This window comes from Camelus ferus, chromosome 32 (assembly GCF_009834535.1).
Source record: "Camelus ferus isolate YT-003-E chromosome 32, BCGSAC_Cfer_1.0, whole genome shotgun sequence".
NCBI lineage: Eukaryota > Metazoa > Chordata > Mammalia > Artiodactyla > Camelidae > Camelus > Camelus ferus.
In genome coordinates, this window is record NC_045727.1 from 18,268,970 (window position 1) to 18,295,976 (window position 27,007).

Below are 27,007 nucleotides of genomic sequence, written 5' to 3' on the forward strand. Positions count from 1 at the left end.
GTCCTCGGCCTGCCTTCCCCGGAGGAGCTGGAACGTTGGCCGCGGGTTCCGCCGCCTCGGGAGCCCTCGGAACGCTGGGTCCAGCCGCGGTGGTAGCAGCGGGGGCGGCGGCGGGCCTCCCGCGCAGCCGCGATGCTGAGCTCCCGGGCGGAGGCTGCGATGACCGCGGCGGACAGGGCCATCCAGCGCTTCCTGCGGACCGGGGCGGCTGTCAGGTGAGCTTCGGGGGGCGGGGCGGGGGAGAGGCCGGGACCCGGGTGCTTAGGCTGGCCTTGGGCGGCCCTTTCACGCCCTAGTCAGAGTCCCCAGGGCTAGGGTGAGCATTCTGGAGGCTTCTGCGTCCGCAGGGGTTGGAGGCCCAGGCCTTGGGGCGGGCGGAGCGACGGGCCTCTAGGGCTTCCAGGTCTTAGGCAAGGCCAGTTCTGTCCCCAATCCCCAGTTCTGCTGGCTCCTCCAATTTTATCAGTGCCCCCTGTACCTCCCTCCTCTGCCTGCCAGTGCCTCCCCCAATCCTGTCATTGTCCCCAGAACTTCCAGGGGCCCTCAGGCTTATCAAGGCCCCAAATTCTGCCAGTGCCTCTTGAAGCTCTCAGTGCCTCGCAGTCCTTCCAGGACCCCTTAATTCTTTCAGGATACCCTCCAACGCTTCAGGACTCCCCAGTAATGTCAGTTCCTGGCCTGCTAGGGTTCCCCAATCTTGTCAAGCTCCCGAGTCCTGCCATGTTTCTCAGACCTTGCAAAATGCCCTGGCCATGTTAGCGCTCCTCCTACCCCCATAATTTTTTCAGAACCCCTATTCCTTCCCCACCCTCTAGTTATGCCAGGGGTCCCTTAGTTTGTATGGGTCCCTAATCTTATTCATGACTCCTTATCTTGCAAGGGCCCCTAAACCAATCAGGATCTCTTAACCTCTTAAAGCTCCCAGTCCTGCTAGGACCCCCAGTGGTGTAGGTCCCCAGTCCTGTCAGAGTACCTATTTCCCTTCTATTCATCCTCCCATGGGCTCCAGGCTTCAGAGCTGAGTACTGCGCGCGCCCCCTCCCCCTTACTGACCCTAAATGACTGAGACCCGTTGCTTAGGTCATTTCCTCCCCGTGTAACTGGGGCAGGTCTGAAGAGCTTATTATGCCAGGGCTGGAAGTCCTCAATGGCTGTCCTGTCCAGTGGCCTTGTTCTGTAGATGGGAAATGTGTCTTGACATGGCCTTGCCTGTGGCCCTACAGATGACCTGACAGCAGAGCTGAGGGGAGAAGCCAGGTTTTTTTCACTCCCAGGCCCCACTATGCTCCTTGTGGGATCTCCAGAGTCACCATGTACCCCTGGGGTTTTTGTCCTCGCCCTGCTTAGAACCCGGGCAAGTCCTCTCTCCCATCCCTTTAACATTCTGTCTTTCAGTTTCCCCATGAGCTTCAAGGTTTTAAGCACAGACTTGAGAGCCCTATAGGCATAAATTCAGATCCACACTCCCTCACGCACTTTGACAAAGTTGGCTACATCTCTTAGTTTCCTTTTCTATAAAAATGGAAGCAGTACTAATATATTATAGACACACACATATATACATATCCAACACATGTTCAGGTATATATTACACATATATGTATGTACATACATGTTATTGTTTGCCTTAGTGGAGATACATTAACTGTGTAAAGACAATGTTTTAAGTTGCTGGTGAGGGGAAGAGTGTAGCTCAGTGGTAGAGTGCGTGCTTAGCATGCACAAGGTCCTGGGTTCAATCCTCAGTACCTCCATTACAAAATAAATGAATAAATAAACCTAATTACCACCACCCACCCGGAAAAATTTTAAAAAATAAATTGCTGGTGAAATTTCTTTATTTGTAGTAAAAGAATAACTTCAGTGTTCAAGTCAAGACTCAAATTAAGAAATTTGTAACTTAATAAATGTTTAGAGGACCTTTTATACTGTTGTATATCTCCCCGCCCCATTTAATAATCTAAAAGATAAATCCATTTCTATATTTCTCCAAGTCCCAATCATTCAATACATATTATCAAGAATCTACTATGTGTCTTAGTGTGTGCCAGGCACGATCTGAACCCTTGGGATGTGTTAGTGTGTAAAACAAAGATCCCTGCCCTTGGGGACTTTGTATTTCAGTTGAGGGAGACCAACAATAAACGTGGTGAATAAGTGAATGTTCTGGTAGAAGGTGGTAAGTGCTACGGTAAAAAGAAAAAGTAGAACTGGGTAAAATGGACCAGGAGTTCAGGTTCCAGTAGTTTGTTAGGAGTGAAGGGGAGGTGGGAGAGCAAGCCCAGCAGTGTGACCTCGGGGAATAGCATCCAAAGCAGAGGGAGCAGCAGTGCAAAGGCCCTGGGGTGGGAGCATGGCCCTGATGGCGGCCAGTTTGGCAGCGGAGTGAGAGGCAGAGCAGGAGGAAAGCCCTGGCTTCTCCTCTGAGTGAAATGGGGCTTTTGGGAGGTTGTGCTCTGACTTAGGTTTTAAATCCTAATGTCCAAATGTGCTGATTTTTGAGATATAATTCTATACTGTATGTTACTTTAATTTGAAAGCTAGACATTTGGTGAGCCAGTGGTTTATTTTGATAAAACACCATTCCCTGTATACCTGCACCTATATATACACATATTGCATTTGTTTTGTTTTGTTTTTTCCACCTGCATGTATTTTATTATATACAAATTAAAAAGAAAACACACATAGGTGAGGAGAGTATAGCTCATTGGTAGAGGACATGCTTAGCATGCTTGAGGTCCTGGGCTCAATCCCCAGTACCTCCACTTAAAGAAAAGAAAACATACTTTACAAATAACTATTATCAGTTATTTAAAACATGAATAATAATTTCTTCATGTGATCGACTATCCACCTTATTTTCCTGATTTTCAATTTTTGTTGTTGTTCTTGTATACAGGTTATCTCATTTAACCTTCACCCTTAAGCAAATGTTTTCTTAGCACAATCTGTAATTGCTATCTTTTGAAAAATGTTTTTAATTGAAATATAGTCAATTTACAATGTTGTGTTATCTTCTGGTGCACGGCATAGTGATTCAGTTATACATATATATATTTTCCTTTTTGTGTTCTTTTTCTTTTTTTTAAATTTTATTTATTGTTTATTTAATTTATTCTTTTGGGTTTTTTGGTGAGGAGTAATTAGGTTTTATTAATTTATTATTATTATTGTTATTGTTGTTGTTTAATTTAACAGAGATGCTGGGGATTGAACCCCTGACCTCGTGCATCTTAAGCATGCATTCTACCCACTGAGCTATACATTTTCATTATAGGCTGTTACAAGCTATTGAATATAGTTCTGTGTAACATTGCATTTGTGATGAGGGGAGACAGTAAACTTATCTTTCTTTTTTAGATATAAAGTCATGAAGAACTGGGGTGTCATCGGCGGGATTGCCGCTGCCCTGGCAGCGGGGATATACGTGATTTGGGGTCCCATTACAGAAAGAAAGAAGCGTAGAAAAGGTAAGGAGACCTTTGCGTCATGGTCTGTAGACCTGACCCAAACCCTTGTTATCCAAAAACAGTCCCAAAAGGGCAGGGCATTTTTGGTTCTCTTATATCTTCAATTTTGTGAATAGTACTTTTCTTTTAAATAGAAGTTAATTTTAATGACTCATTCTTTCATACCCTGTAGTAAAACAATTTACATTTCACACCCTCTAAAGTCTTGAGTTTGAGACAAGCTTTGTAAAGAAAAATTTCAAGTGACTTAATTGTCTTGAGTGTTCTCATTAATACGGCCATTGTGTTTTTCAGTAGTGCAGCTGACTAATTGTGCGATGCACTTGTGCCTTCACCGAACAGCTGCTAGTCACTAGTCAGTGTTTCAAGTTAGTTTCTTCATTAACACAAAGATCTATTTCCTGATTTTAAAAAAAAAGCTTGCTTTTATAAATGTTGCTCTACTCATATTGATGAAAATTCAGCCCAAGCAAATAAGTAAATAAATAAAAGAGACAGACATAGCAAAATGTTGATCATTGTTAAATCTGGAGATGGTTGTAATTGGGGTTCATTGTATACCCTCTCTTCTCTTGTGCATGTTTGAGAACTTTCATAATGAAAGAGTTTTGTTAGTTGGTTTTAATTTCAGCAGAAGAGGGAAATGTGTCAGATTTTGTTGATCTCTTTGCAGAAGGAGTGATCAGAACGGCAGTAGTGGTGTTCTTTTCTACTGATGAGAAGAACAGAATCATTGTCCTGGGAAGCAGGAACAGAACAATGGTTTCCTTCTGCTGGGAGAAACACTGCTTTCTTAACAGAGGAGAGAGACAGAGGGAGGGAAAGAGAGAGAGAAGTTACTAAGTGTTTCTGCACATTCACTGTAAACCAGGCTGTGCCAGACACTCTGATAAAGTTTCTAAAGTCACACGGGGCCCGGACCTGCCCTTCTGTGGCTTACAGTCTCCCGCAGGAGCAATACTAGGACCGGGCCTCGGCTGGGATAGAAGCCCCGGCCCCCTGATCGCTGTGGATGAGGACTTCTGAGACTGGGATTTCAGATCCCAGGCCGCGGTGCAGGAACTCTGGGTCCCAAATGGGAGAGGAAAAAAGAGGTGGTCCAAGGTGATGTGCTGTTCTCTTCTGCCCCCAACTTTTCTAGGGCTGGTGCCTGGCCTGGTCAACTTGGGGAACACCTGCTTCATGAACTCCCTGCTGCAGGGCTTGTCCGCCTGCCCCACTTTCATTAAGTGGCTGGAAGAGTTCACCACCCAGTACGCCCGGGGTCAGAAGGACCCCGCCCAGCACCAGTGTTTGTCCTTAACACTGCTGCGCCTCCTGAAAGGTACCTCGCTGGGAATTTAAAGGGGACTGTGTGCATTTTCAAAGCAGCAGCGCAGATGACAGGCCAGGGGATGACAGCCTTTGTATAGGAAAAGACCATACAGACCATGATGAAAAACACATTAAAGGGTCAATAGATACAAACAGGTGTTTTTTAAAATCAAAGATGTAATCATTTATTTAAAAAATTATCAGCTTAGGAGCAGCTTTTTAGGGAAGAAAAGAAATCCCCTGCCATTTAAGCATTTTTGATGGTAGGAAGTCCTCTGGTTTCAAAAACATTAAAGTTAAAAAAAAAATCTTAAGCCTAGGAAATACAGTAATTCGCAAAGGAAATAATACAAATGTGTATTTAGATAGATGCAGAGTGTATCTAACAAACAAAATCAAAATACTCATATATTCAATTTGGCCGTCATTGAAGAAATATAAATAACGTAACAGTGAGGTACCAATTTTTTTGGCCTGTCAGCAGGCATTGAAAAAACAAATCCAACAATCCTGACCTGTTGGGTGATAGGTCCGTACATGCAGATGGTTGTGTAACTTGGGGCAGCCTTTCTGGAAAGCAGTTTGGAACCACAGAGTAATAGCTTGCAACATGTCCAGAGCCATTTGACCTAGTGATTCGGTGGACCGTGGTTCACGCTAGCCCGAATTGGCGTTCCGAGGGCAAACAAGATTGGGAACAGCCGCACACCGGCCCCGAGCTTGGAGAGCCACCATATGCACGTCCTTGGTAAAGGTTTTAAGAAGCCACCCATCTAACTTCATTTTTAAACCACCTTTTCTGACTGTAGAGCTGGTTTCTCCCCCCATGACATCTGGGCACCCCCTCTCACCTGTGCATACAGATACCAGAATCTGCGGATGCTCAAGTCCCTTTTATAAATGGCAGAGTGAAACCTACACACATCATTGCATAAACTTTAAGTCATCTCTGCTTTACTTATAATACCTGATAGAATGTCAATGCTGTGTAAATATCGTGCGTGGTAAACTCAAGTTTTGTTTTTGGGAACTTTCTGGAATTTTTTTTTTTCCCGAGTATTTTGAATTCTTGGTTGGTTGAATCCGAGGATATGGAACCAGTGGATATGGTGAGCCAGCTGTATGCACAAAGATCTCCAACACCTAGTTGTAATGGGGCGATAAAAGAAAGAATGTGTTTATCCAACAGGAGAATGATTAAGCAGTCATTCTAGGAGTTCCTGATACATTTGGATGTCAGTCCCTTATCAGCTATGTGATTTGCACACCTCAGTCACTTTGGCAGCTGCACAGTGTCCACAATGTTGAGACACGCCGGTTTACTTAGCCATTTGCTTCTGGTGCCGTCAGATAAGCAGGCTGCAGTGAAGGTTTCCCTGTGTACGCGCATAAGCTAGGGGGAGCCTGAGAAAATTGAACTGCTGGATTGTAGGACATGAAAATTAGTAGACGTTGCCACATTGCCCCATAGCATTTTAGGCAAAATTGGGCTAAAGGAGACCTGAAAATTTTCCTTGGGAAGGAAAAAGCCAGAAGGGCAGCTCAAGGTGTAGGAGGAAGAAGGAAGGGGAGGTGCCTCTCCTGCCTGGCTACCTTTGTTCTGGAGGTAAAGGTCTGACCTGGGGGTATATTTGCCCTGATAAGCTGAGCTTCAGGGCCCCTTTGCTGCTGCTTCTCCCCAGGTCACCCCCCTTTTCACCAGCCGTGTTCTGACAGGGGTGGGGCAGGCGGTGTTCAGAACTTCCAGGATCAGAGCCTGAAATATTCAAAGCAGTCTCCAGTTCACTGACAGCAGCTCAAAGGGAAGAAACTGGCCCGCTTAGTTTATCTGGAGAGTCACGGAACTCCTAGAAACCCGGCTCCTGTATTTTTATCTCCCGTGCACTAGTAGTACTGGGCCGGTGTCATATACTGGCCCATCATAATATGCTTTGGGAAGGAGGATGGTCAAGATCAGGAATCAGCAAATTATGGCCCTTGGGCCAAATTTGGCCCACCACCTGTTTTTGTGAATAAAGTTTTATTGAAACACAGCCATGCCCACTTGTTTACATATATCTGTGGCTGCTTTTGCGCTGCAGTGGCAGAGTTGAGTAGTTGCTACGAAGACCTACAAAGCCTAAAATGTTTACGATCTGACACTGTAGAAAAAGTTGGCCCACCCCTGATCCAGATGGAATTGTAATATAAATTTATAAGTCCGTCAAACTTTTATATTTACTTATGAGGCTTGATTCTACTTTGATTGAAAAATGAACCACTCAAAAGACCCTTTCAGGCTGCCTCTTAGAGCTTGATGCTTTGCTATGAGAATCAGAAACTGAAATGCAAACAAATACAAGTGAAGGCCTTCTGGCCATGGGAAAGAGCCCCGTGGCGGGTGGTTAGGCAGCGAGTGTGGCGTCGGACCAGATGAATGTTTAAGGGCCCTCTCGTCCCTCAGAGTTGCGAGTGAAAATCATTTTATTCAGTATGAATCTTACAACAATAAATTATTGATGATAGTAATTCAGATATCTGAAGGTCAATTACTTTGTTTAAACACTGCAGCCTCGTGAAACATTACATTCATTCAACAAACGCAGAGTGTCTGATAGCATACTAAGCATGGGGTAAGGCTGCGGGGAAGAACAATGAAAGATACATAATTCCAAGGTGCATTTTACAGTCCTTAGACGTTGAACCAGCTTTGACATGCTGTGAGGGTGTTCTGGTCAGCTGTTCTGCTGGTTCACATAGTGACCATGCTGCCTTCTTTGTTTCCAGCTTTATCCTGCCAAGAAGTTACTGATGATGAGGTCTTGGATGCGAGCTGCTTGTTGGACGTCTTAAGAATGTACAGATGGCAGATCTCCTCATTTGAAGAACAGGTGAACACAACATTCGAGACAGGTTTACTTGGAGAATCCTTCCCTCTGATGAGCTGGGGCCTGAGCTCGCCATGCTGGCTAGGCAACAGCTCCATTGGCCGAGGAGGGTACAGCTCTGTGCTAGGGCTGGTTCTTAGCGTGCACGACATCCTTAATCCCCAGTACCTCCATTAGAATAAATAAATAAACCTAATTAACTACCCCCCCAAAAAAGAAATGTGCTTAAAAGGTTTAATTAAAGACAATGGGGGAAAACAGGAAATAAAAATTATTTAAAAGAGAAAGAGAACAGCTGTAATGCTGTGGCCAGAAGAGTCAACATGAGTTATTGCAGTTGCCTGGCCTGCGTGGACATGTCTGTGCCGTTTCAGACAGCCCTGGTGTCCTGGGACCAGGCCATGAACTTCATTCCTCCTCTCCTGATGGAAGGTTTGCAGGATAGGGTGTAAACATACAGTTGCCAAAGGGCCGAAAGCTTTTTAGTTCTGGAGTGACTTTGCATTTCAGCGGATGATGGGGACATCTGGGTCCTTTGAGAGAGGCAGGTGGCTTCACCTTAGAGGCTCAGAGGTTCATGTGAGATCCTTTTTTAGACCATACCTTCTTTAAGTGGCCCCAAACCTTGATCAGCTGCCTCATGCAGCCCCACGGCCTTCCTCCAGCTACTCCCACCCCCCTTTTCCACAACTACAGCCTTATTGTCTTTCTTGACTCTGGCCACCCTTCTCCCCTTCCCCAGAGGACGAGGCTGAGGCTGAGAGAGTAAAGTTCTAGGGACCAAAACTTTAGCTCCCGGTGATGTTCACTTCTGGGGGTACATCCTCCCCCCACCATTTCCGGGTTGGTAAGGGCTGCTTCTGCCTCCACCATCCGGCCCCTGGACCAGAGCCTTTGGGCTCCCAAAACTGTGGGGCTGAAGCGAGAGGCATTTTAAAACTCTGCAAAGCGAGGTGGGAAGGCTTCCTCGCTCTCCTTATCTTTAAAGATGCTCTCTGTGTCCACTTTGATCTGAAGCCGTGTTTTACACGTGTTACTTTTTGACCCTGATGCCGCCAGTATCTCTACTTCCTCACAATGCTTCTGCATTAATCCACTATATGTTGAAATGTTTTTCCATTTAGAAGTTACTTTTTTAAGTAACTCCTCCTCTGGCAACTGGAATTTTTTAGCTACAGTTTATGTTTCTCTAAACTGAGAGAGTGACTGAGATTTAGTCCCTGAGGACGTCAGATACCTTCTCAAAGTCCTGCTCTTCTGTCAAGGACACACTTAAGTCCTAGTTTCTGCTGGGGACTATTTCCAGCGTCTTTGGCCCATCGCTGTCACTGAGCCACGTAGCGCTGGAGTGTGCGTGGGAAAGAGAAAGCACGTGTGCCTGTGGTTCTTTTCCTCTTTGGAGTCATCCAGAGCGTCTGGACAAGCACGGGGCCTTGTCCACTTCTTCACTATTCACGATCTAGTCAATCAGCAGCACCCTTCCACTCTCGGTGTCTAAAGCCAGAGCTGGGGATGCTCTGGGCCAAGTATGTGAATTATCTGATTGAATCCTCCCAACAGCCCTGCATGGAGTTACTGTTAGTCTCCCCCATTTCACGGGTGAGAACACTGGTTCAGAGACGTGAGGTGACTGGCCCACAGTCACACGGCTGTTTGAGTGGCAGAGCCAGTCTGGCGGTAGGGTGCGTGCTCTTTAGCTCCGCCCTCTTCTGTGATCCTGATCCTTTTCTCAAGGTCAGGTACTTACAGGGCTGATGGTGACTGAAGAGGTTTTGGATCTGTCTCCATCCTGTCTTGGGATTTTTCTCCCTGGAGAACAACTGCCCAGGCTTCAAGGGCCAGCCCGGATGCCTTGGCTGTCAGGAAGAGCTGGTCCTCCCTCAGGCTCCATGTCCGGGGCTCGTGGATGACAGCTGGGCTGCCATGTCTGCCGCTGCCCCCGAGGGCAGAGCCTTGCCTTATTTATCTTTGAGTCTCCTTCACTCTTGCTAACTGCCAGTCATAGTCTTGGAGGGGATTCATTTGTATGTGCAGAAAATGTTTGTTGAATGCCTGCCCCACGAAGGGCCAGTGGAGGGTGTTCGGCCGTAGCAGCCAACATGACTTGCAGGGTTCCTATGCCCCCGGAGCGCCTGTCCTATGAGGGTCGGGGGGCTCCAGCCAGCAGGTAATTTCAAGATGTGCTGAGGAGAAAATAAGCGTGGTGAGCTGATGAGGTGTCAGGAGGACTGAGGGTGGGGGATGAGAGAGCGCGATGCGGGGGTTCCTCTAAATGGGGACGGCTTCTCTGGAGACCTGAGGTTTCAGCTGAGACCTGAAGCCCGAAAGGAGGGAGGTCCAGGGGCGGAGGGTTCCGGACAGTGGAGCGAGCCAGGGCGAAAGCTTTGAGCAGCTGCAGGGACGCAGCATTTGGAGAATGTCAGAGAGGCCCACAGGGCTCAGGCCCGGGCGGGGAGAGCAGAGGAGGAGAGGAGGTTCAGGGGGCAGGTTGTGCGGGGCCTGGGAGGCTGAGGGCAGGAGCTGGGCTTCTGCTCTGTGTGCGGTGGGGAGCCCTGAGGAGCTCTGAACAGGGGGCTGCTTTGATCTGACTTACGTGTAGACAGTGGTGGTTGCTGTGTACAGGGGGCACTGCAGGGGAGCAGGACAGAAACAGAGAGGACTGCGGGGAGGCTGCTGCAGGCACCCAGGCCTGGGCCGGCTGGCTGCGACTGCAGCAGGGGAGATGGAGAGACCTCAGAACTGGGGGTGAATTGGAGGCAGAGCCTGCAGGACTATTGCTGACAGGGAGGGCTGGTGAGGGAGGTTCCCCCTCAGGAGGACCTTGAAGGATGAGGAGGAGGCGATTAAAAAAAAGAAAAGTCATCGAGGGGAGAGGGAGTTAGGCCACCCCAGTAAAGCTAAAACAGGCCCTGAGATGGCTCAGATCTGGCGTGAAGGCTGCCCCCCAAGCCCCCCAGCTTTCTTTCCTTCTCTCTCCCCTTGGGCCTCTCAGTCAAGGGTCTTTCCTTGCAAAAATGTCTAGGATGTAACTGTGTCCATTTAATGCACTGGGGCCCCGAGCAGGTGAAGGCAAATCCTGTCCACATTAACCCTAGGGGTCTTCCTGGTCATCCACATGGGGGTGTGGGGGGGGGGTTCTGATGCTGCCCCAGGCTCCTCGGGCCTGTCTGAAGCCTGCTCTGCCCTTTGACAGGACGCTCACGAACTGTTCCATGTCATCACCTCGTCACTGGAGGATGAACGGGACCGCCAGCCCCGGGTCACACATTTGTTTGACGTGCACTCCCTGGAGGTAAACCATTAACATCTTCGATGCATGTAAGGTGGTGTATGCATGTTTAATAGGTATCAGGAACGCTGGTGTAATTTTTGTACAACTTTATAAACTCAAAAGTAAGATTCAATAAAAACCAGTAATGGGTGCCTGAAACTTACCCCTTGGCGGTTGGTGACTTCGGTGGAGGGGGTGGGAATCAAGTCCCTTTAAAATGATTCGTTGCTGCAATCTGTCTTGGCCTTGGGAGGAAAAAATGTATTTTTTCCCCTGTTGAATACAAAGGAATGAGGAACCATAGGAATGCCAAGGGAATCTCATTTTCCGGGCACTTTGTAAGTGTTAGGGAGTTGATAAAAGTTAACTAGTAAAGGGGGAAAGTATTCCAGAGAGGAAATGTGTTTCGATTAGATCTGGTGATGAAATAGGTACACTAATGAACCAGAGAGCGTAATTAAGGCGACTTTCAGGAAGCTTGGTTTAAAGTTGATTCTGAGTGGTGCAGTTGGCATAGAAACTGGTGAGAAACTGGTTAGGAGTGGGGTGAGGGTGATCAGGGGGACGGCAGTCGGGGTTTCAGTCTGTTTCTTTTTCTTTCTCTACAGCAGCAACCTGAAATTACTCCCAGACAGATAACCTGCCGCACCAGAGGTAGTCACTTTCCATTGAACTCTAACCCATGAGATGTGTACTTTTCAGATATGACAGTCATCTGCTTTATGTTTTTAAAAAATTACGTTTCTCCTGGTGCCATCTATTCTGACTTGAAGTGTGTGGACTTGAAAGGAGTTTGTGTTTTGGCAACAGCTTTAAACTATTCCCCTGGTGAACATCTTGAATTGTTCGATCAACACCCCGGCCCCCTGCTCAGCTTCCTCTGAAACGGACTTACTTCTCCCTGCAACAAGGGTTTTCTCTTTTCTTTCTTGAATCGGTCCTATGAGGAACTTCCTGAGGCTGAAACTGCCACGTTCTCAGCATTTCCACTTTGGCCACTGTCACTGCAAATGATCCCCATCCTCCTTAGAAAGACACTGTTTTCTTAAGACTTAAAAAAAAAATGACATGTCAGTTCCTTTGGGCGCCAGTAGTGATAAGAACGATTATCTTTTGGGCCCATACCATGTGCCAGGCCCTGAAATATCTCATTTAAGCCTCACAACAGCTCTGTGAAGTTGATGGTGTGAGGGATAATGGGGTCACAGTTCTCCTCATTTCCAGTGAACTGAGGCTTACAGAGATGAAGGGATTTTCCAGGTCAAGTGGCTCATGAGAAGCAAAGCCAGGACCCAGCCTGGGCAGGCCTGACCTGCAGCTCGTGGTTCTCACCAGCATACACGCTGCCATGTTTATTCCACTCACACCCACCCTATCCCCCAAAAGCCTAGTTTTTCTGAACTTGCTTATTCTAATGATTTCAGAAGTTTATCTCCCTTCATGGAATGTTCACCTATGGTGTATATCTTGTGACGTCTCAGACATTTGAAGCAAATGTTGGTAGAAAGACGTCATCAAACAAATTTCCTTTTTAAAATGTGGCTTTACCCATTATACAGAAACCACATGTAAAGACCTGTGCAAATTCTCCTGTGAAGGGAACGGGTTGTCTTTTTGATGGAAGTCAATGAGGAGAGGTCTTTCAATTTCCTTTTCAGGAACTTTTTTTTTTTCTTAAGAGGGCGTTTCTGCCACATACTCAAAAGGAGGGTGGATTTTGAGGTTGGGGCCAAAGGGCTAGAGGTGGCGTGTCAAAAGGTGTTCTGTGTTCCAGGCGCTCCTCATCCCACATCTAATCACTGGAAGTCTCAGCACCCTTTTCACGGAAGACTTACTAGTAACATGGTCTGCAAGCACTGTGAACACCAGGTACGTATAATAGCGATACTTGATATTTTCTGGCGAGGTTTCGTGAAGATTGGTGTTTGGGGTTTGTGATTTTTCTGGGCTCTGTACGCTTAGTAGACTGACTGCCTTGCTTTGGTCAGCGCTGACATTCCAGTTAATCCGCAAACGGTATCTTTTGCAGCAAGAGCAGCAGACGGGGACTGGCAGGGTCTTGCATCCTAAGGTGGGGTCTGTACCCATGGTGAATGCAGCAGATTCTAGGGCTGGGTTTTTTGGTTTGTTTTTTTTTTCCAGTTTTGTTTTCTGTGCATGGTTCCCCCACCCCCACCCCCCACCTTGGCTTTTGAGATTTTTTTAAAATAATTTTTTGTTATGGAAATTCTCTACCTTGATGCAAAAATAGAGGATTGTTCAAATGGCACCTCAGTCAGTTTTAGACTATTTTTCATCACCCTCCCCACCAAAAACTCAACTCTGTACCCATTAGCAGTCCATCCCCATTTCCCCCACACTGTCAGCCCCTGGCAGCTGCTAATCTACTTTTTTTTTTTTAAATAGATTTTATTCTTTTAGAGCAGTTTCAGGTTCACAGTAGAACCGAGCAGAAAATACAGAGTTCCCACATAGCCCTCCCCACTCACACATAGATACTCCCCTACCCTCAACATCCCTCATCACTGTGGCATATTTGGTACAATCGATGAACCAACACAGGCACATTATTATCAACCAAAGTCCATAGTTTGCATTAGGGTTCACTCTTGATGTTGTACATACTGTGGGTTTTGACAAATGCATAATGGCATGTAGCCACCACTACAGTATCACACAGAATAATTATATTGCTTTAAAAATCCCTTGTGCGCCATCTATTCATCCCTCCCTCCCTCCCTCTCCCAAACTCCTGGAAACCACGATCTTTTTATTGTTTCTGTAGCTTTGCCTTTTTCAGAATGTCATTTGGTTGGAGTAGTACAGTTTGTAGCCTTTTCAGACTGGCTTCTTTCATTTAGTAATAATGTCTTTTTAAGTTTCTTCTATGTCTTTCATGGCTTGATAGGTCATTTTTTTTAACTGCACATATATTTTTAAATTTACATATATGTACTGTTCTTTGTTTCTAAGAACATTTAGAGCTTTAGCTTTTTAAACTTACATAGTTATCAAAGGAATAAAGCCAACCACAAAATAAGAATTAACTCAAAAAGATACATACACCCTGCTATTAACAGCAACATTATTTATAAATTGCCAATATATGGAAGCATCCTAAGTGCACATCAATAGTTGAATAGATAATGGAGATGCAGTATATATATATATATATATATACACACACACACACACACACACATAAAATGGAATACAACTCACTCATAAAAAAGAAAGCTATTTTTCCATTTGTGGCCCTTCATTCACTTTTTTTTTTCTCTTCAAAAACCAGAATTTTATAACTGGCAGAGACATTTCCATTACGTCAAAAACAACAAAATACCTAGAAATAAACTAAACCAAGGAGGTTACCTATACTCTGAAAACCAAAATGACACAAAGAAATGGAAAGATTTCTTGTGCTCTTGGATTGGAAGAATCAACACCATCAAAATGTCCACACTGCCCCAAAGCAATCCACAGATCCAATGCAACCCCCATCAAAATACTCACAACATTCTTCACAGAACTAGAACAAACAATTCCAAAATTTATAAGGAACCACGACGCTGAACAGCCAAAGCAATCTTTTGTAAGTCTCTTTATTTTCTCTCTTCTTTTTGTTCTCTTTTCTTATGGTTTGATGACTAGAGAAGTTCCTTTAACATTTGTTGTAAAGGTGGTTTGGTGGTGCTGAAATCTTTTAGCTTTTGTTCATCTGTGAAGCTTTTGATTTCTCCATCAAGTCTGAACGAGAGCCTTGCTGGATAGAATATTCTTGGTTGTCAGTTTCCCCCTTGCATCACTTTAAATATATCGTGCCACTCCCTTCTGGGCTGTAGAGTTTCTGCTGAAAAATCAGCTGATAACCTTTTGGGAGTTCCCTTGTATGTTATTCGTTGCTTTTCTCTTCTAATTTTAATATTTTCTCCTTATCCTTAATTGTTGTCAATTTGTTAACTATGTGCCTTGGTATGTTCCTCTTTGGGTTAATTCTGTGTGGTACTCTGCACTTCCAGGACTTGGGTGACTGTTTCCTTTCCCAAGTTGGGGAAGTTTTCGATTATTATCTCTTCAAAAATTTTCTCAGGTCCTTTCTCTCTCTCTTCTCTTTCTAAGACCCCTATAATGCAAATATTAGTGTGCTTTATGTTGTTGCAGAGTTCCTTTAAATTATCCTCGTTTCTTTCTATTCTTTTTTCTGTTCTGAAGTAGTGATTTCCACTAATCTGTCTTCTAGCTTACTGATCCATTCTTCTGCCTCATTTAGTCTATTGTTGGTTCCTTCTAGTGTATTGTTCATTTCAGTGATTTTATTCTTCAGCTCTGTTTGGGTATTCTTTGTATTTTCCAACTCTTTCCAAAACTTCACTCTGTGCATCTATACACCTCTTGGGTTCTCTGAACATTTTGGCCATTGTTACTTTAAACTCTTTCTCAGATAAATCACCTATCTCCTCATCACTTACTTCTTCTGGGATTTTCTCTTGTGCCTTGGCCTGGGAGATACTCCTTTGCCACCTTATATCGTCTGTCTTTCTATGTGCTTGTGGATTCCTTCCACAGGCTTTGGAATTATTGTTTTCTTATTTCTAGTATCTGCCCCTGGTGGATGAGGCTGGACTAGAGGCTTATGCAGGTTTCCTGGCAGGAGGAGCCAGTGCCTGCCCACTGCTGGGTGAAGCTTGGTCCCGGACCTCTAGTGGGTAGGGCTGTGTCTAGAGGCCACTAATCTACTTTCTATTTCTAAATATTTGCCTCTTCTAGACATTTCATATAAATGTAATCATATACTACATGGTGCTTTGAGACTAGCTTCTTTCTCTCAGCATAGTGTTTTCAGGGTTCCTCCAGGTTGTAGTCTATGTCAACACTTCCTTCCTGTTCATTACCAAATACTATTTCATTGTATGGATACATCACATTTTGCTTATCCATTCATCAGTTGATGTACATTTGAGTTGTTTCCCCTTTTTGGTTATTATGTATAACACTACTACAAACATTTATGCTCAAGTTTTTGTGTAAACATGTTTTCATTCCTCTTGAGTATCTCCCTAGGAGTAGAATTGCTAGCTCAGATGGTGACTCTGTGTTTAACCCTCTTAGAAGCAGCCAGACTATTTTCCATTTTCCATTCCTGCCAGCAGTGAATGAGGTTTCCAACTTTTCTACATCCTCACCAATAAGTATTATCTGACTTTTTATTTTTAGCCATCCTGTAGTGTGTAAAATGGTATCTCATTGTGGTTTTAATTGGCATTACCCTGATGACTAATGATGTTGAATCTTTTTTTTTTTTTAAATATGGTCCATACATGACAATAAAATACTTAGGGATAGATCTACCTAAGGAGGCAAAAAACCTCTACTCTGAAAACTATGACACTGGTGAAAGAAATTGAAGATGACACAAACAGATGAAAAGATACACTGTTTTTCTGTATTGGAAGAATCACTATTGTTAAAATGATCGTGCTATCCAAGACAATCTATAGATTCAGTGCAATCCCTATCAAATTACCAATGGCATTTTTCACAGAATGAAAACAAAAGAATTTAAAATTTGTATGGAAACACAAAAGACCCCAGATAGCCAAAACAATCTTGAGAAAGAACAGAGCTGGAGGAATCATGCTCCTGGATTCCAGATTACACTGCAAAACTACAGTAATCAAAACAGTATGGCACGGGGCAGGGAGGGTAATAGCTCAGTGGTGGAGTGCATGTTCGGCATACACAAAGTCCTGGGTTCAATCCTCAGTACTTCCATTTTTAAAAAAAAATCCAAAAACAAACAAACAAACAAAAACCAGTATGGTACTGGCACAAAAACACATAAAGATCAATGGAACAGGATAGAGAGCCCAGAAATAAACCTGTGTTCTTAGGATTAATTAATCTACAACAAAGGAGGCCAGAAAGTACAATAGGGAAAAGACAGTCTCTTCAATGAGTGGTGCTGGGAAAGCCAGACAGCTACATGTGAAAGAATGAAATTAGAACATTCTCTAACACCATATACAAAAATGAACTCAAAATGGATTAAAGTCCTAAATGTAAGACCAGATACTATAAAACTCCTAGAGGAAAACATAGGCAGAACACTCTGATATAAGTTGCAGTGGTGTTTTTTTGGATCTTTCTCCTAGAGTAATGGAAATAAAAACAAAAATAAACAAATGGGACCTAGTTAAACTTTAAAGCTTTTGCACAGCAAAGGAAACCCTAAACAAAGTGAAAAGACAACCTATGGCCTGAGAGAAAATATTTGCAAGCAATGCTACCAACAAAGGATTAATTTCCAAAAATATACAAACAACCCATACAGCTTAATATCAAAAAAACAAACAACCCAATCAAAAAGTGGACAGAAGACCCTAAATAGACATTTCTCCAAAGAAAACATACAGATGGCCAATAGGCTCATGTAAAGATGTTCAGTAGCTCTAATTATTAGAGAAAAGCAAATCAAAACTACAAAGAGATATCATTAAAAGGTAGAATGGTCATCATTAAAAAGTGTACAAATAATAAGTGCTGGAGAGGGTGTGGAGAAAAAGGAACCCTCCTACACTGTTGGTGGGGAGGTAAATTGGTGTAATCCCTATGGAGAACAGTATGGAGATTCCTTAAAAAACTAAAAATAGAGTTACCATATGATCCTGCAACCCCACCCCTGGGCATACATCCAGAGAAAACTCTAATTTGAAAAGATACGTGCACCCCAATGTTCACAGCAGCACTATCCACAACAGCCAAGACATTGAAGCAACCTAAATGTCCCATCAACAAATGAATGGATAAAGAAGTTGTCATATACATATATGCGATGGAATATTACTCAGCCATAAAAAGGAATGAAACTGCCATTTGCAGCAACATGGATGGACCTAGAGATTATAAAGTGAAGTAAGTCAGATAGAGAGGGACAAATATCATATGATATCACTTACATGTGGAATCTAAAAAAATGATACAAATGAACTTATTTACAAAACAGAAATAGACTCGGACATAGAAAACAAATTTATGGTTATCAAAGGCGAAAGTGAGGGCTGGGGGGAGGAATAAATTAGGAGTCTGGGATTAACATATACACGGTACTATATAAAAAATAGATAAACAACAAGGGCTTGCAGTACAGCACAGGGAACTATATTCAATATCTTATAAAAACCCATAATGGAAAAGAATCTGAAAACTGAATCATTTGCTGTACACCTGAAACTAACACAACATTGTAAATTATACTGCAATTTAAAAAGTTTTTAAAAATATATGTGGTCCATCCATTACAATTCATTTGTCTTCAATATCTTTTAATCTGTAAGTTGCCCATTTATCTCTCTTATTTTTCTGTTTTAAGTGGAATTTAAACATCATTCTCCAGCTATTTGCCACTAGTATATAGAAATATAATTGTATATTGACCCTGTATCTTGAGATAATGCAAAAATTTACTAGTTCTAGAAGTTTTGTTGTAGATTCCTTAGAATATGTGTGTAAATAATCATGTTGTTTGTAAATAGAGACAGTTTCATTTCTTCCTTGCCAATCTTTGTGCCTTTTATTTCTTTTTCTTGTTTTATTACCCTGGCTAAGATCTCCGGTACAAAGTTCAGTAGGAGTGGTGCTAGGCATCCTTGCCTTGTTTCAAATCTTAAGAAGCAAATATTTGGTGTTGCATAATTAGGTACAATATTAGCTTTGAGTTTTCATATACCCATTTTATCACACTGAGAAAATTCTCTTCTATTCCTACTTTGTGAGAGTTTTTGTCATGAATAATGATTGGATTTTGTCATGCTTTCTCTGCATATATTGAGATGATCGGGCATAAAAATGATCAGATGATCAGAATAAAATTTTTCTTTTATTCTGTTAATGTGGTGAATTACAGTGATTGATTTTTCTAATGTGATTGACATTTCTAATGTTAAACTAGCTTTGTGTTTCTGGGATAAACTTCATTTTATTGCAATTTTAACTTATCACAGTCTGTTTTGAGTTAATATCATATTCCTTTGTGTAAAATAAAGGAACCTTACAAAAGTATGGTTCTGGTACCCTATCCTTTCTGCTCGCTTTTCTCGTATATAAACCCCACAACACTGTCATAGTTTTAGCTTTAAACAGCTACATGTGTTCAAAAGAAAAAATTTTTATATTTACCACTTTCAGTATACCTCGGTGCTTCCTGTAGCTCTAAGTCCATTTGATGTTTTTTTCCTTCAGTCTAGAAATATTCCTTTAGTATCTTGCAGGTCTATTAACAAATTCACTTAGATACCATTTATATGAAAATGTTCCTGTTTTGCCCTTTTTTTTTTTTTTTTTGGAGAATAGTTCAGCTGCATATAGAATTTTGGGTTGACAGTGTTGCTGTTTAGGTTTGGTTTATTTTAAATCCATCTCTTTAAAGACACTGTTCTGTTGTCTTCTGGCCTCCAGTGTTTCTAATGCTAAGCATTCTTTCTTCTGTATGTAAAGTGTCATTACTTTCTCTGGCTGCTTACAAGATTTTCTCTGTTTTGGGGTTTCAGTAGTTTGTACGTGCGGTGCATAGCTACAGTTTTCTTTGTATTTGCTTGGAATTTGCTGAATTTAAGTCTGTACATTTATGTTTTTCACCGAGTTTGTGTATTTTTTGGCTGCTAATTTTTTTTTTTTAATGTATGCCCCGTTCTTCACTTGTTAGTCCATTTGATATTGTCCCACAGGTCACTGAGGCTTGGTTCTTTTTCCTTCAGTGTTTTTCCTCCATGTCCTTCAATTTAGATCATTTCTCTTGACCTATCTTCAAGTTTAACTCTCTTTTCCATCTTGAATTTGTTTGCCTAGTGAATTCTTCCTTTTAGTTGTTGTTCCTTTTAGTTGTATAATTTGCATTTGGTTCTTCATAATTTCCATTTCTCTGCTGACATTCTCCGTTAGTCCTCCCCCAGATCTAAATAGCTCTTCCTTTACATCCCTGAACACATTATAATCCTCCTTTAAAGGTCCTTGTGCGGATTTCACCATCCAGGTCACCATCTCCTCTTCCCTGCGCCCCGGGTCACACTTCCTTCTTTGTATTGTACGTCTAGTCATTTTTTTTTTTTTATTGCATATTGACATTGTAGTAAAGACTCTGGATTCTGGTATGTTTCTCTGAGAAATAATGAATTCTGTTCTAGCAGGCAGTTGACTTGGGTGAGCCCAAACTCCGAACTCCATCTCCCCAGCCCTGGGCCGCAGAATCTCTGCTCAGTGTTTTCAGCCTCCAGCTGCCGCTTTTGGCCAGATTCCCTGGCATCTCCTCTGTGTCTGTGTGGTTCAGGGCTCAGCCATGGAGTTGGGTGGGGTTTATACATAGACTTTAGGGCTTATCCTCTCTTAGCTCCTCTCTTTCTGGAATTTCCTCAAGCCTCTGTACCAGCCCTGAACTGCCTTCTGATCCCTCAACCTTGTAAGACTGCTGCTTTGTCCCACCCAACACTGAACTGCATGGATTGGGGGGGGGTGGGGGGGGCATACCCTCAGGCAAAAAAGCCACACAGTGGAAATCTCACGCACAGAGTTCCTATCTTTCCAAGAGCTGACTTCTTTTCAGTTTCTCCCTGCTCTTTAGCCCTCCAGTCGTTGAGAGTGTTTTGATCTGGGCCACATCTTACAACGATCATCTCAAGGAGAGTTAGTCTGGCCAGGCTACTCTGCCATCATCAAGAGCAGGAACTCTTCACCTTATTTTATCATTTTGTTTTGCAATTAATAACATAACATGCACTTCTTTCCATATAATCATGTATTCTTCTACACCATTTTTAATATAGTATTCCATTCCACATGGACATGATACAATTTATCTAATTGTTCCCTAGAAGTTGTACCCACTCACGTTTTGCCATGATGAATGATGCTGTGATGAACATCCTGGTAGTTATGTTATCCACGGTTATTTCCTTAGGATAAAATCCCCAAACTGCTGAGGCATGTATGTTACTGTACAATGTTTCCAAGCTGTCCTTTAGTATTACTGTGCTTCTTATGTTTACAAAGTTGTTTTTAGTAGAATTTGCTTCTAGGTAAGTACTTTATGTTTTAGTGTGTTAATATGGGGCATCTAAATATTAAACTGTTTTGTAGGCATGTGTCTTCCCACCTGTAACGCTTTGAATTGAACCTAAGTCCTTTCTGGATTTTCTGCAATATGTGTTTCAGAGTCCCGTTCGATTTGATACCTTTGATAGCCTTTCACTAAGTATTCCAGCTGCCACATGGGTACGTACTGATCTGTGCTTGATCTGGGGTCTGTTTTGGAGACATTTGAATCGGAAAGGGCTTTGAGACATTTTGCGTAGCTCAGTAGTACACGTTACTCAGACACTTGGCTGGTTGAACCTGTCCTAGTTTTAATCTGTGGAAGCATGGCTTGGTTTGAGGGGAGAAAAAGGTGGCCGGTTTCTTCCTGGCTGCAGAAATTTTGGCTTTTTTGAGCACACACACACATACACACATTAACTCAAGTTCAGACATATCTAAAGAGTGTGGAAGCCCATAATTTTCTGCAGTGTTAGGTCCTCAAAGCCTTGAACATCCACTCATAATAGCAAATCTCGGTTGCTCTGAGCTTCGTGTTGTTCAGGAAGCACCCACTCGTGTCGGTGAAGCTTTACTGCCTACCCAGGTAGAATGGAGCTCTGCAGTTCTCCCTGTTAGCAGTTTCAGAGTACTTCTCCCAGAACTGTAATCCTGAATGTTCTTCTTGTGCTGTAGGGTCATCCACTGACCCTGGACCACTGCCTTCACCACTTCATCTCGTCAGAATCAGTGCGGGACGTCGTCTGTGACAACTGTACGAAGGTATGGCTTTAACCCCAGATGCCACCTCCCGAGCTGGCCCGTGTGTCCCAGCACTGCGCCTCCCACGCGCTTGGCCCTGGGCTCTTGTGACACTACCCAGAGGCTCTCTTCAGCCACAGCCATTTCTGCCTAACTTGGTTAGGAAATTGGTGGCCCACGGACTAAGTCCCCCAGATGAGTTTTGTTTCATCCATGAAATGTTTAAAGAACAAATCAGAATGCTGCACTTTGTGGTGGGACATGCCCACTCCAGTATTCTCCGGTCCCCTCCACGCCCACCTGTCTCACACCTGCCTTAGCGCAATGACCTGCCTGACTCCCCCAGGCAATGGAATTTCATCCTCTGAATTAAGAGGAACTGCAGAGCACAGTTTTTGAAGACCCAGAGCAAAGTAGATGACATGATAGTTCAGAGTTTCAGTGGGGCCTCTTCCTTTATCTTTTGCCTCCACTGTCCCTGTTAATGACTAAAACAGTGAACACAGCTGGCACACAGTTGGGCAGCGGAGTTCTTCCCACAGGGAGGAGTCAGGGCCAGGTGAGTGCAATGGGACACCAGCCTGACCTGCAGCTCCCCCTGGAGCTCCTGGCTCCAGAAATCCTACACAGAGAGGTTTCCTCTATTTCAGATTGAAGCGCAAGGGACATTGAGCGGGGAGAAGGTGGAACACCAAAGGACCACTTTTGTCAAACAGCTGAAACTAGGGAAGGTGAGCCCTTGCCTCAGGCCGGCTGGCTTGGCCCCCAAGGTCCCTGTCCCGCTGCCGACATGCGGCTCCTCCCGGCCTCTCTCCTTCCCGCAGCTCCCCCAGTGCCTGTGCATCCACCTCCAGCGGCTGAGCTGGTCCAGCCACGGCGCGCCCCTGAAGCGGCACGAGCACGTGCAGTTCAACGAGTTCCTGATGATGGACATCTACAAATACCGCCTCCTCGGACACAAGCCGGGTCCCCGCAGCCCCCAGCCACGCGACGACGCGGGGCCCTCGCTGGACCTGCAGGACGGGCCGGCGGCCCCCAGACCAGGTGCGCCTGAGGGGTCGACACGGCCAAGATCTGCAGCAGAGCAGGGAAGCTTCTGGGTCCCCTGTGCCACCAGGGCAGGGCTTGTCCCATGGTGGCTTCCGTTCTTGAGAACAGCGGGGTCGGGGTGGGCAAGGGAAAGTTTGGTAAAAGAGTTAAAATGATGTCGTAGTGAGATGTCTGATTTTTAAAACAGGTGGCAAAGTATTGGCCGGAAAGTCGAAGATTGCTTTCTGGTCTTCTGACTAAACAGTATTTGGCTTACCTCCCTCCAGTGCATTTCTTCTCTTTTCTCCCCCGCAACACAGTCAGCTTATTTATACAGAAACGTGGGGGGCCAGTGTCCTGGCTGAGGACCCCCGAACATCTCGTTTGGGTTGATACTTCTTTACTGAATTGCTCACTTATCTGATCTCATTACGGTCCTCCCTTGGGGTTACTGAATTGGGTCCCACTGAAGCCAGGTAGCTGTTATCACCCTCAGTCTCACTGAAGATAAAATCGAGGCTCCCAGAGGCTGAGTGACTGGTCCAGGGGCAAACAGCAGATGTGGGAACTGGCACTCGAGGGGAGTGTTGGGTGATCTTGTAAAGGTGCGTATGTAGTGTGTTGAGTTCTTTGTAGGTAAAGAGAATCCACCGACTTCCAAGGCTTCAGGCCTGAACTCACCACCTGTGTACCGCTCACCATCAAACCAAGAGTCTTCCCCGCACCCCGGATTTTCCCTCCCTAGCACCCTCCTTTCTTACGTGCACAGTTGTGTGGCCTGGCCGGACATCATTCATGGGGTGACCAAGTGTCATCCTTTCTCTACAGATCAGTAGATTAATGTCAGGAACAGCCTGGGTGGGAAGAGGGCTCAGGGAAGAGTTTTAAATCATGGACCTCTTCACTCTGGCTTCCTCCTCCTGCCGGGGCGGGTGCAGGTCTGCCCATGTTCAGAGCATTGTGGTCCAAGAGGCCAACAGTGAAGTACTTAGTACTTAAAGGCCCCCAAATTTGACCCTTGAAAGGAAAAGAGATGTAACTATCTCCTTAATTATCTTATCTACATCCATGAACACGTCTCAATGCTGTTGACAGCTGTTGTTCCTTGGGAGCTGACAAAGAGGAGAGAATGTTTCCATCCGTGGTTTTCAACAGGGAGTTTTGCCCCCCAGGGGACACTGGGCAATGGCTAAGGACCTTTTTGGTTGTCACAGCTGGGAGAGGAGGAGCTACTGCACCTCATCCTGGTGCTTGGACAGGGATGCCACTCGACCTCCAGCCCCAAATGTACATGGCGTCAAGGTTGAGAACCCTGGGTTTAGGGCAAAATGCCAGTAAGTTGGCTACTGCTTGACTGTGATGCGTGTCTTTAGCAGACAGGGCCAGGCATCTCCAAGACTCTCAGAGCTGTCCAGGTGAGCCGTAGACCAGGAGCTGGGTACATTTTCCTGTTCGGGGTTAAAACAGGCAGGGACCAAAAGGTAGGAAGTTTTATGAATCAACATAATACAAAATAAACTATCTGTTTTTTCTCTGCAGCATCATTGGGGAGTTAAAACTTCAAGCTAATCGGAGCCATGCTTTGTTTCCCCAAAGCCACTGCTCATTTCAGTTGCCTCGGGCCTTTTTCTCTTGCAGGTCGGAACCAGCCTGGGGGCTGCAAAACACAGATTTTCATGAATGGGGCCTGCTCCCCGCCTTTCTTGCCCACCCTGCCAAGCCCGGTGCCCTTCCCTCTCCCAGCCGTTCCCGACTACAGGTGAGTCGCTCTCCAGGAGTACGTGCTTCATTCACTGACCACTTTACAAATAGGAATTAGCACAGGGAACGATACTCAATACCTGGTAATGGCCTGTAATGAAAAAGAATTAAGAAAACGAATATATGTATGTATATGTGCGACTGAAATATTTTGCTGTACACCAGAAATCGACATGACATTGTAAACTGACTGTACTTCAGTTTAAAAAAGGGTACATAACATTTCAGTGTTATGTGTTTACATGTGTATATGAAAGTATGTGTAAATAAAGTATAAAGAAGAAAACTTAAAATTTCTTGGGATACCACCTAGAGATCACCAGTGAAATCTCTAAGGCCTTCCACTCTGCAAAGTTGTGTGTGTGTGTGTGTGTGTGTACCCCACAGCATACACACACTCGCAGGATGGACAGTTCACCATGCCAGTAAACGTACGTGTGTATTTTACGAGCTGTACAGTACTTTTTTTAATGGGGGGAGGTAATTAGGTTTATTTATTTACCTATTTTTAAATGGAGGTGCTGGGGGTTGAACCCCGGACCTTGTGCCTGCTGGGCATGTGCTCTACCGCTGAGCTACACCCTCCCCCTAGTATTGAGCAGTATTGCGTTGTACGGATGTACCACTGTTTCAGCCCCCTCCTGTCGGACCTCTAGGATTCCTGTCCTTTTTTGCTGTTGCCCGTAAGCCGCCCTGCCGTACTGGTAAATGCCTGGCGTCTGTTCCTCCCGTCCAGCTCCTCCACGTACCTCTTCCAGCTGATGGCGGTTGTCGTGCACCACGGAGACATGCACTCCGGACACTTCGTGACCTACCGGCGGTCCCCGCCCTCGGCCAAGAGCCCTCTGTCCACCAGCAACCAGTGGCTGTGGGTTTCTGACGACACCGTCCGCAAGGCCAGCCTGCAGGAGGTCCTGTCGTCCAGTGCATACCTGCTGTTTTACGAGCGCGTTCTCTCCAAGATGCAGCACCAGGGGCGGGAGTACAAGTCCGAAGAATGAGCCTGCGCCAGCCCCAAAGCTAGAGCTGATGGCACTGTCCAAACTGTGTGTGTCTGTGCGTGTGCGTGTGCCTGCGAGTGTGTGTACTGTACGCAGCTCCACTAGACTCCTCCAGCCTCCTGGTGTGTTCTTAGAGCAGGTTTCACACGGGAGCCAGAGGCCCCGATTCAAACCCGATCCGGCTCCCCACACTGCCCGCTGGTGTGCGCTGGAGGGCACTGTTGCCCTGTTAGGAAGGCAGTCCTTCTGTATAGAGCGTCTCGTTACTCAACTGATACAGGTAATTAAAGAAACCAGACTCTGGAAGCCCCTTTTTTGTACCCCGCTGTGTTAGGTGTTCTCAGAGGGGAGTTAACTTTGTCTGAGCCCCTGATGTTTCAGCATAGATCTCTTACTTTTAATAAGCTGGCCCGTAAAAATGGTTGAATTAGTGAAATTATTAAAGGCAACAATTTCGAAGAAAAAGTGCCTTTCACTTTTCAATCGCTTTTGTAGCACATGCCTTCTGGAAAAATCCACATTGTCAGAGAGTCACAGAAACAAGTTTTTGGAAAGCTCTGTTCCTCCCAAAGTTAACTGAACAGAGAGCAAAAGAAGAGTTAAAGATGCCTAAAGCCTACCGCCTTCCCTCCTTTTTGTATGTCTTTTTATAACCTTTCAATTCTTCGTATATAGTAAAAGCTCATTTCCAAATCTGCCCCTCGAGGAGGGCCTCTCACCGCTTGGTCAGTGACCGGTGAACCGCTTTCTGGCTGCTCCTGTTTTTCGTACAGCGGACTTGGAGATGCGGGTACCGCGTCCCATCGGGCATGTGAACAGCCGGAACTCAGCGGCCTCCTGTCTCGCTTACGACTCCTCTGCTCCGTGGGAAACCCTTTCTCACACACAGATCCCCCATGGACAGTGATTCTCATCCATGTATTCACCGCCCACGCAGAGCTCTTAAGGTTTACAGGCGGGGCCAGCAGGGGCTGGGCCACAAAGACAATCCTGGCCTCCCTCTGAGAGCCAGATTCAGAACAGAGGGCCCTGGCCCCGGGGCTGCAGCCTCTCTGGACCTCAGTTTCCTCGTCTGTAAAGTGAAGAGTTAAACTCGACGACCATCGGAGTTCCAGGCCTTCCCACAAAGAACAAGAAAGAAGTTTTAGAAAAACACCGTTTAAACATAGAACTCCAGCTAATACCTAGTACTGTCGCTCTGTCGCAGGTCCACACTCCCAGTGCATTCAGTTCCGGCAGCCTCACACAAAAAGACTACTGAGCGTCTCCTCCCCCTCCAGGTAAGTCTCACGGATGCAGCCCAGGGCCAAAAGAATTTTGACATCACAGCGGTCTGTGTTTCAGCGAGATTTTTTATTTAAAAAAAAGGATACTAAATTTAGACAGACTCTTCAGAGATAAGATCTGGAATCAGACGCATCCGAAAGGTCACTAGGGGTAAGGCTAAGAACTGCTCTGTCCCTGGTG

The 27,007-nt window shown here is 44.9% G+C and overlaps 1 protein-coding gene across 2 annotated transcripts; it reads left to right on the forward strand.

The window, feature by feature from the left end:
- USP30 (ubiquitin specific peptidase 30) lies at positions 1-26,005 on the forward strand. Of its 2 annotated transcripts, none has more exons than XM_032471625.1 (13): positions 1-215; positions 3,364-3,473; positions 4,615-4,797; positions 7,554-7,657; positions 10,848-10,946; positions 11,534-11,579; positions 12,700-12,794; positions 21,129-21,188; positions 21,684-21,770; positions 22,400-22,480; positions 22,574-22,793; positions 24,417-24,537; positions 25,276-26,005. In XM_032471625.1, the coding sequence occupies exons 1-13, from the start codon at positions 133-135 to the stop codon at positions 25,538-25,540; spliced, it is 1,554 nt and encodes a 517-aa protein (XP_032327516.1). In that variant the 5' UTR covers positions 1-132; the 3' UTR covers positions 25,541-26,005. The 2 variants fall into 2 exon arrangements, with proteins under 2 accessions (XP_032327516.1, XP_032327517.1); XM_032471626.1 differs by having other exon boundaries at positions 11,537-11,579.
- The last annotated feature ends 1,002 nt before the right edge of the window (positions 26,006-27,007 follow it).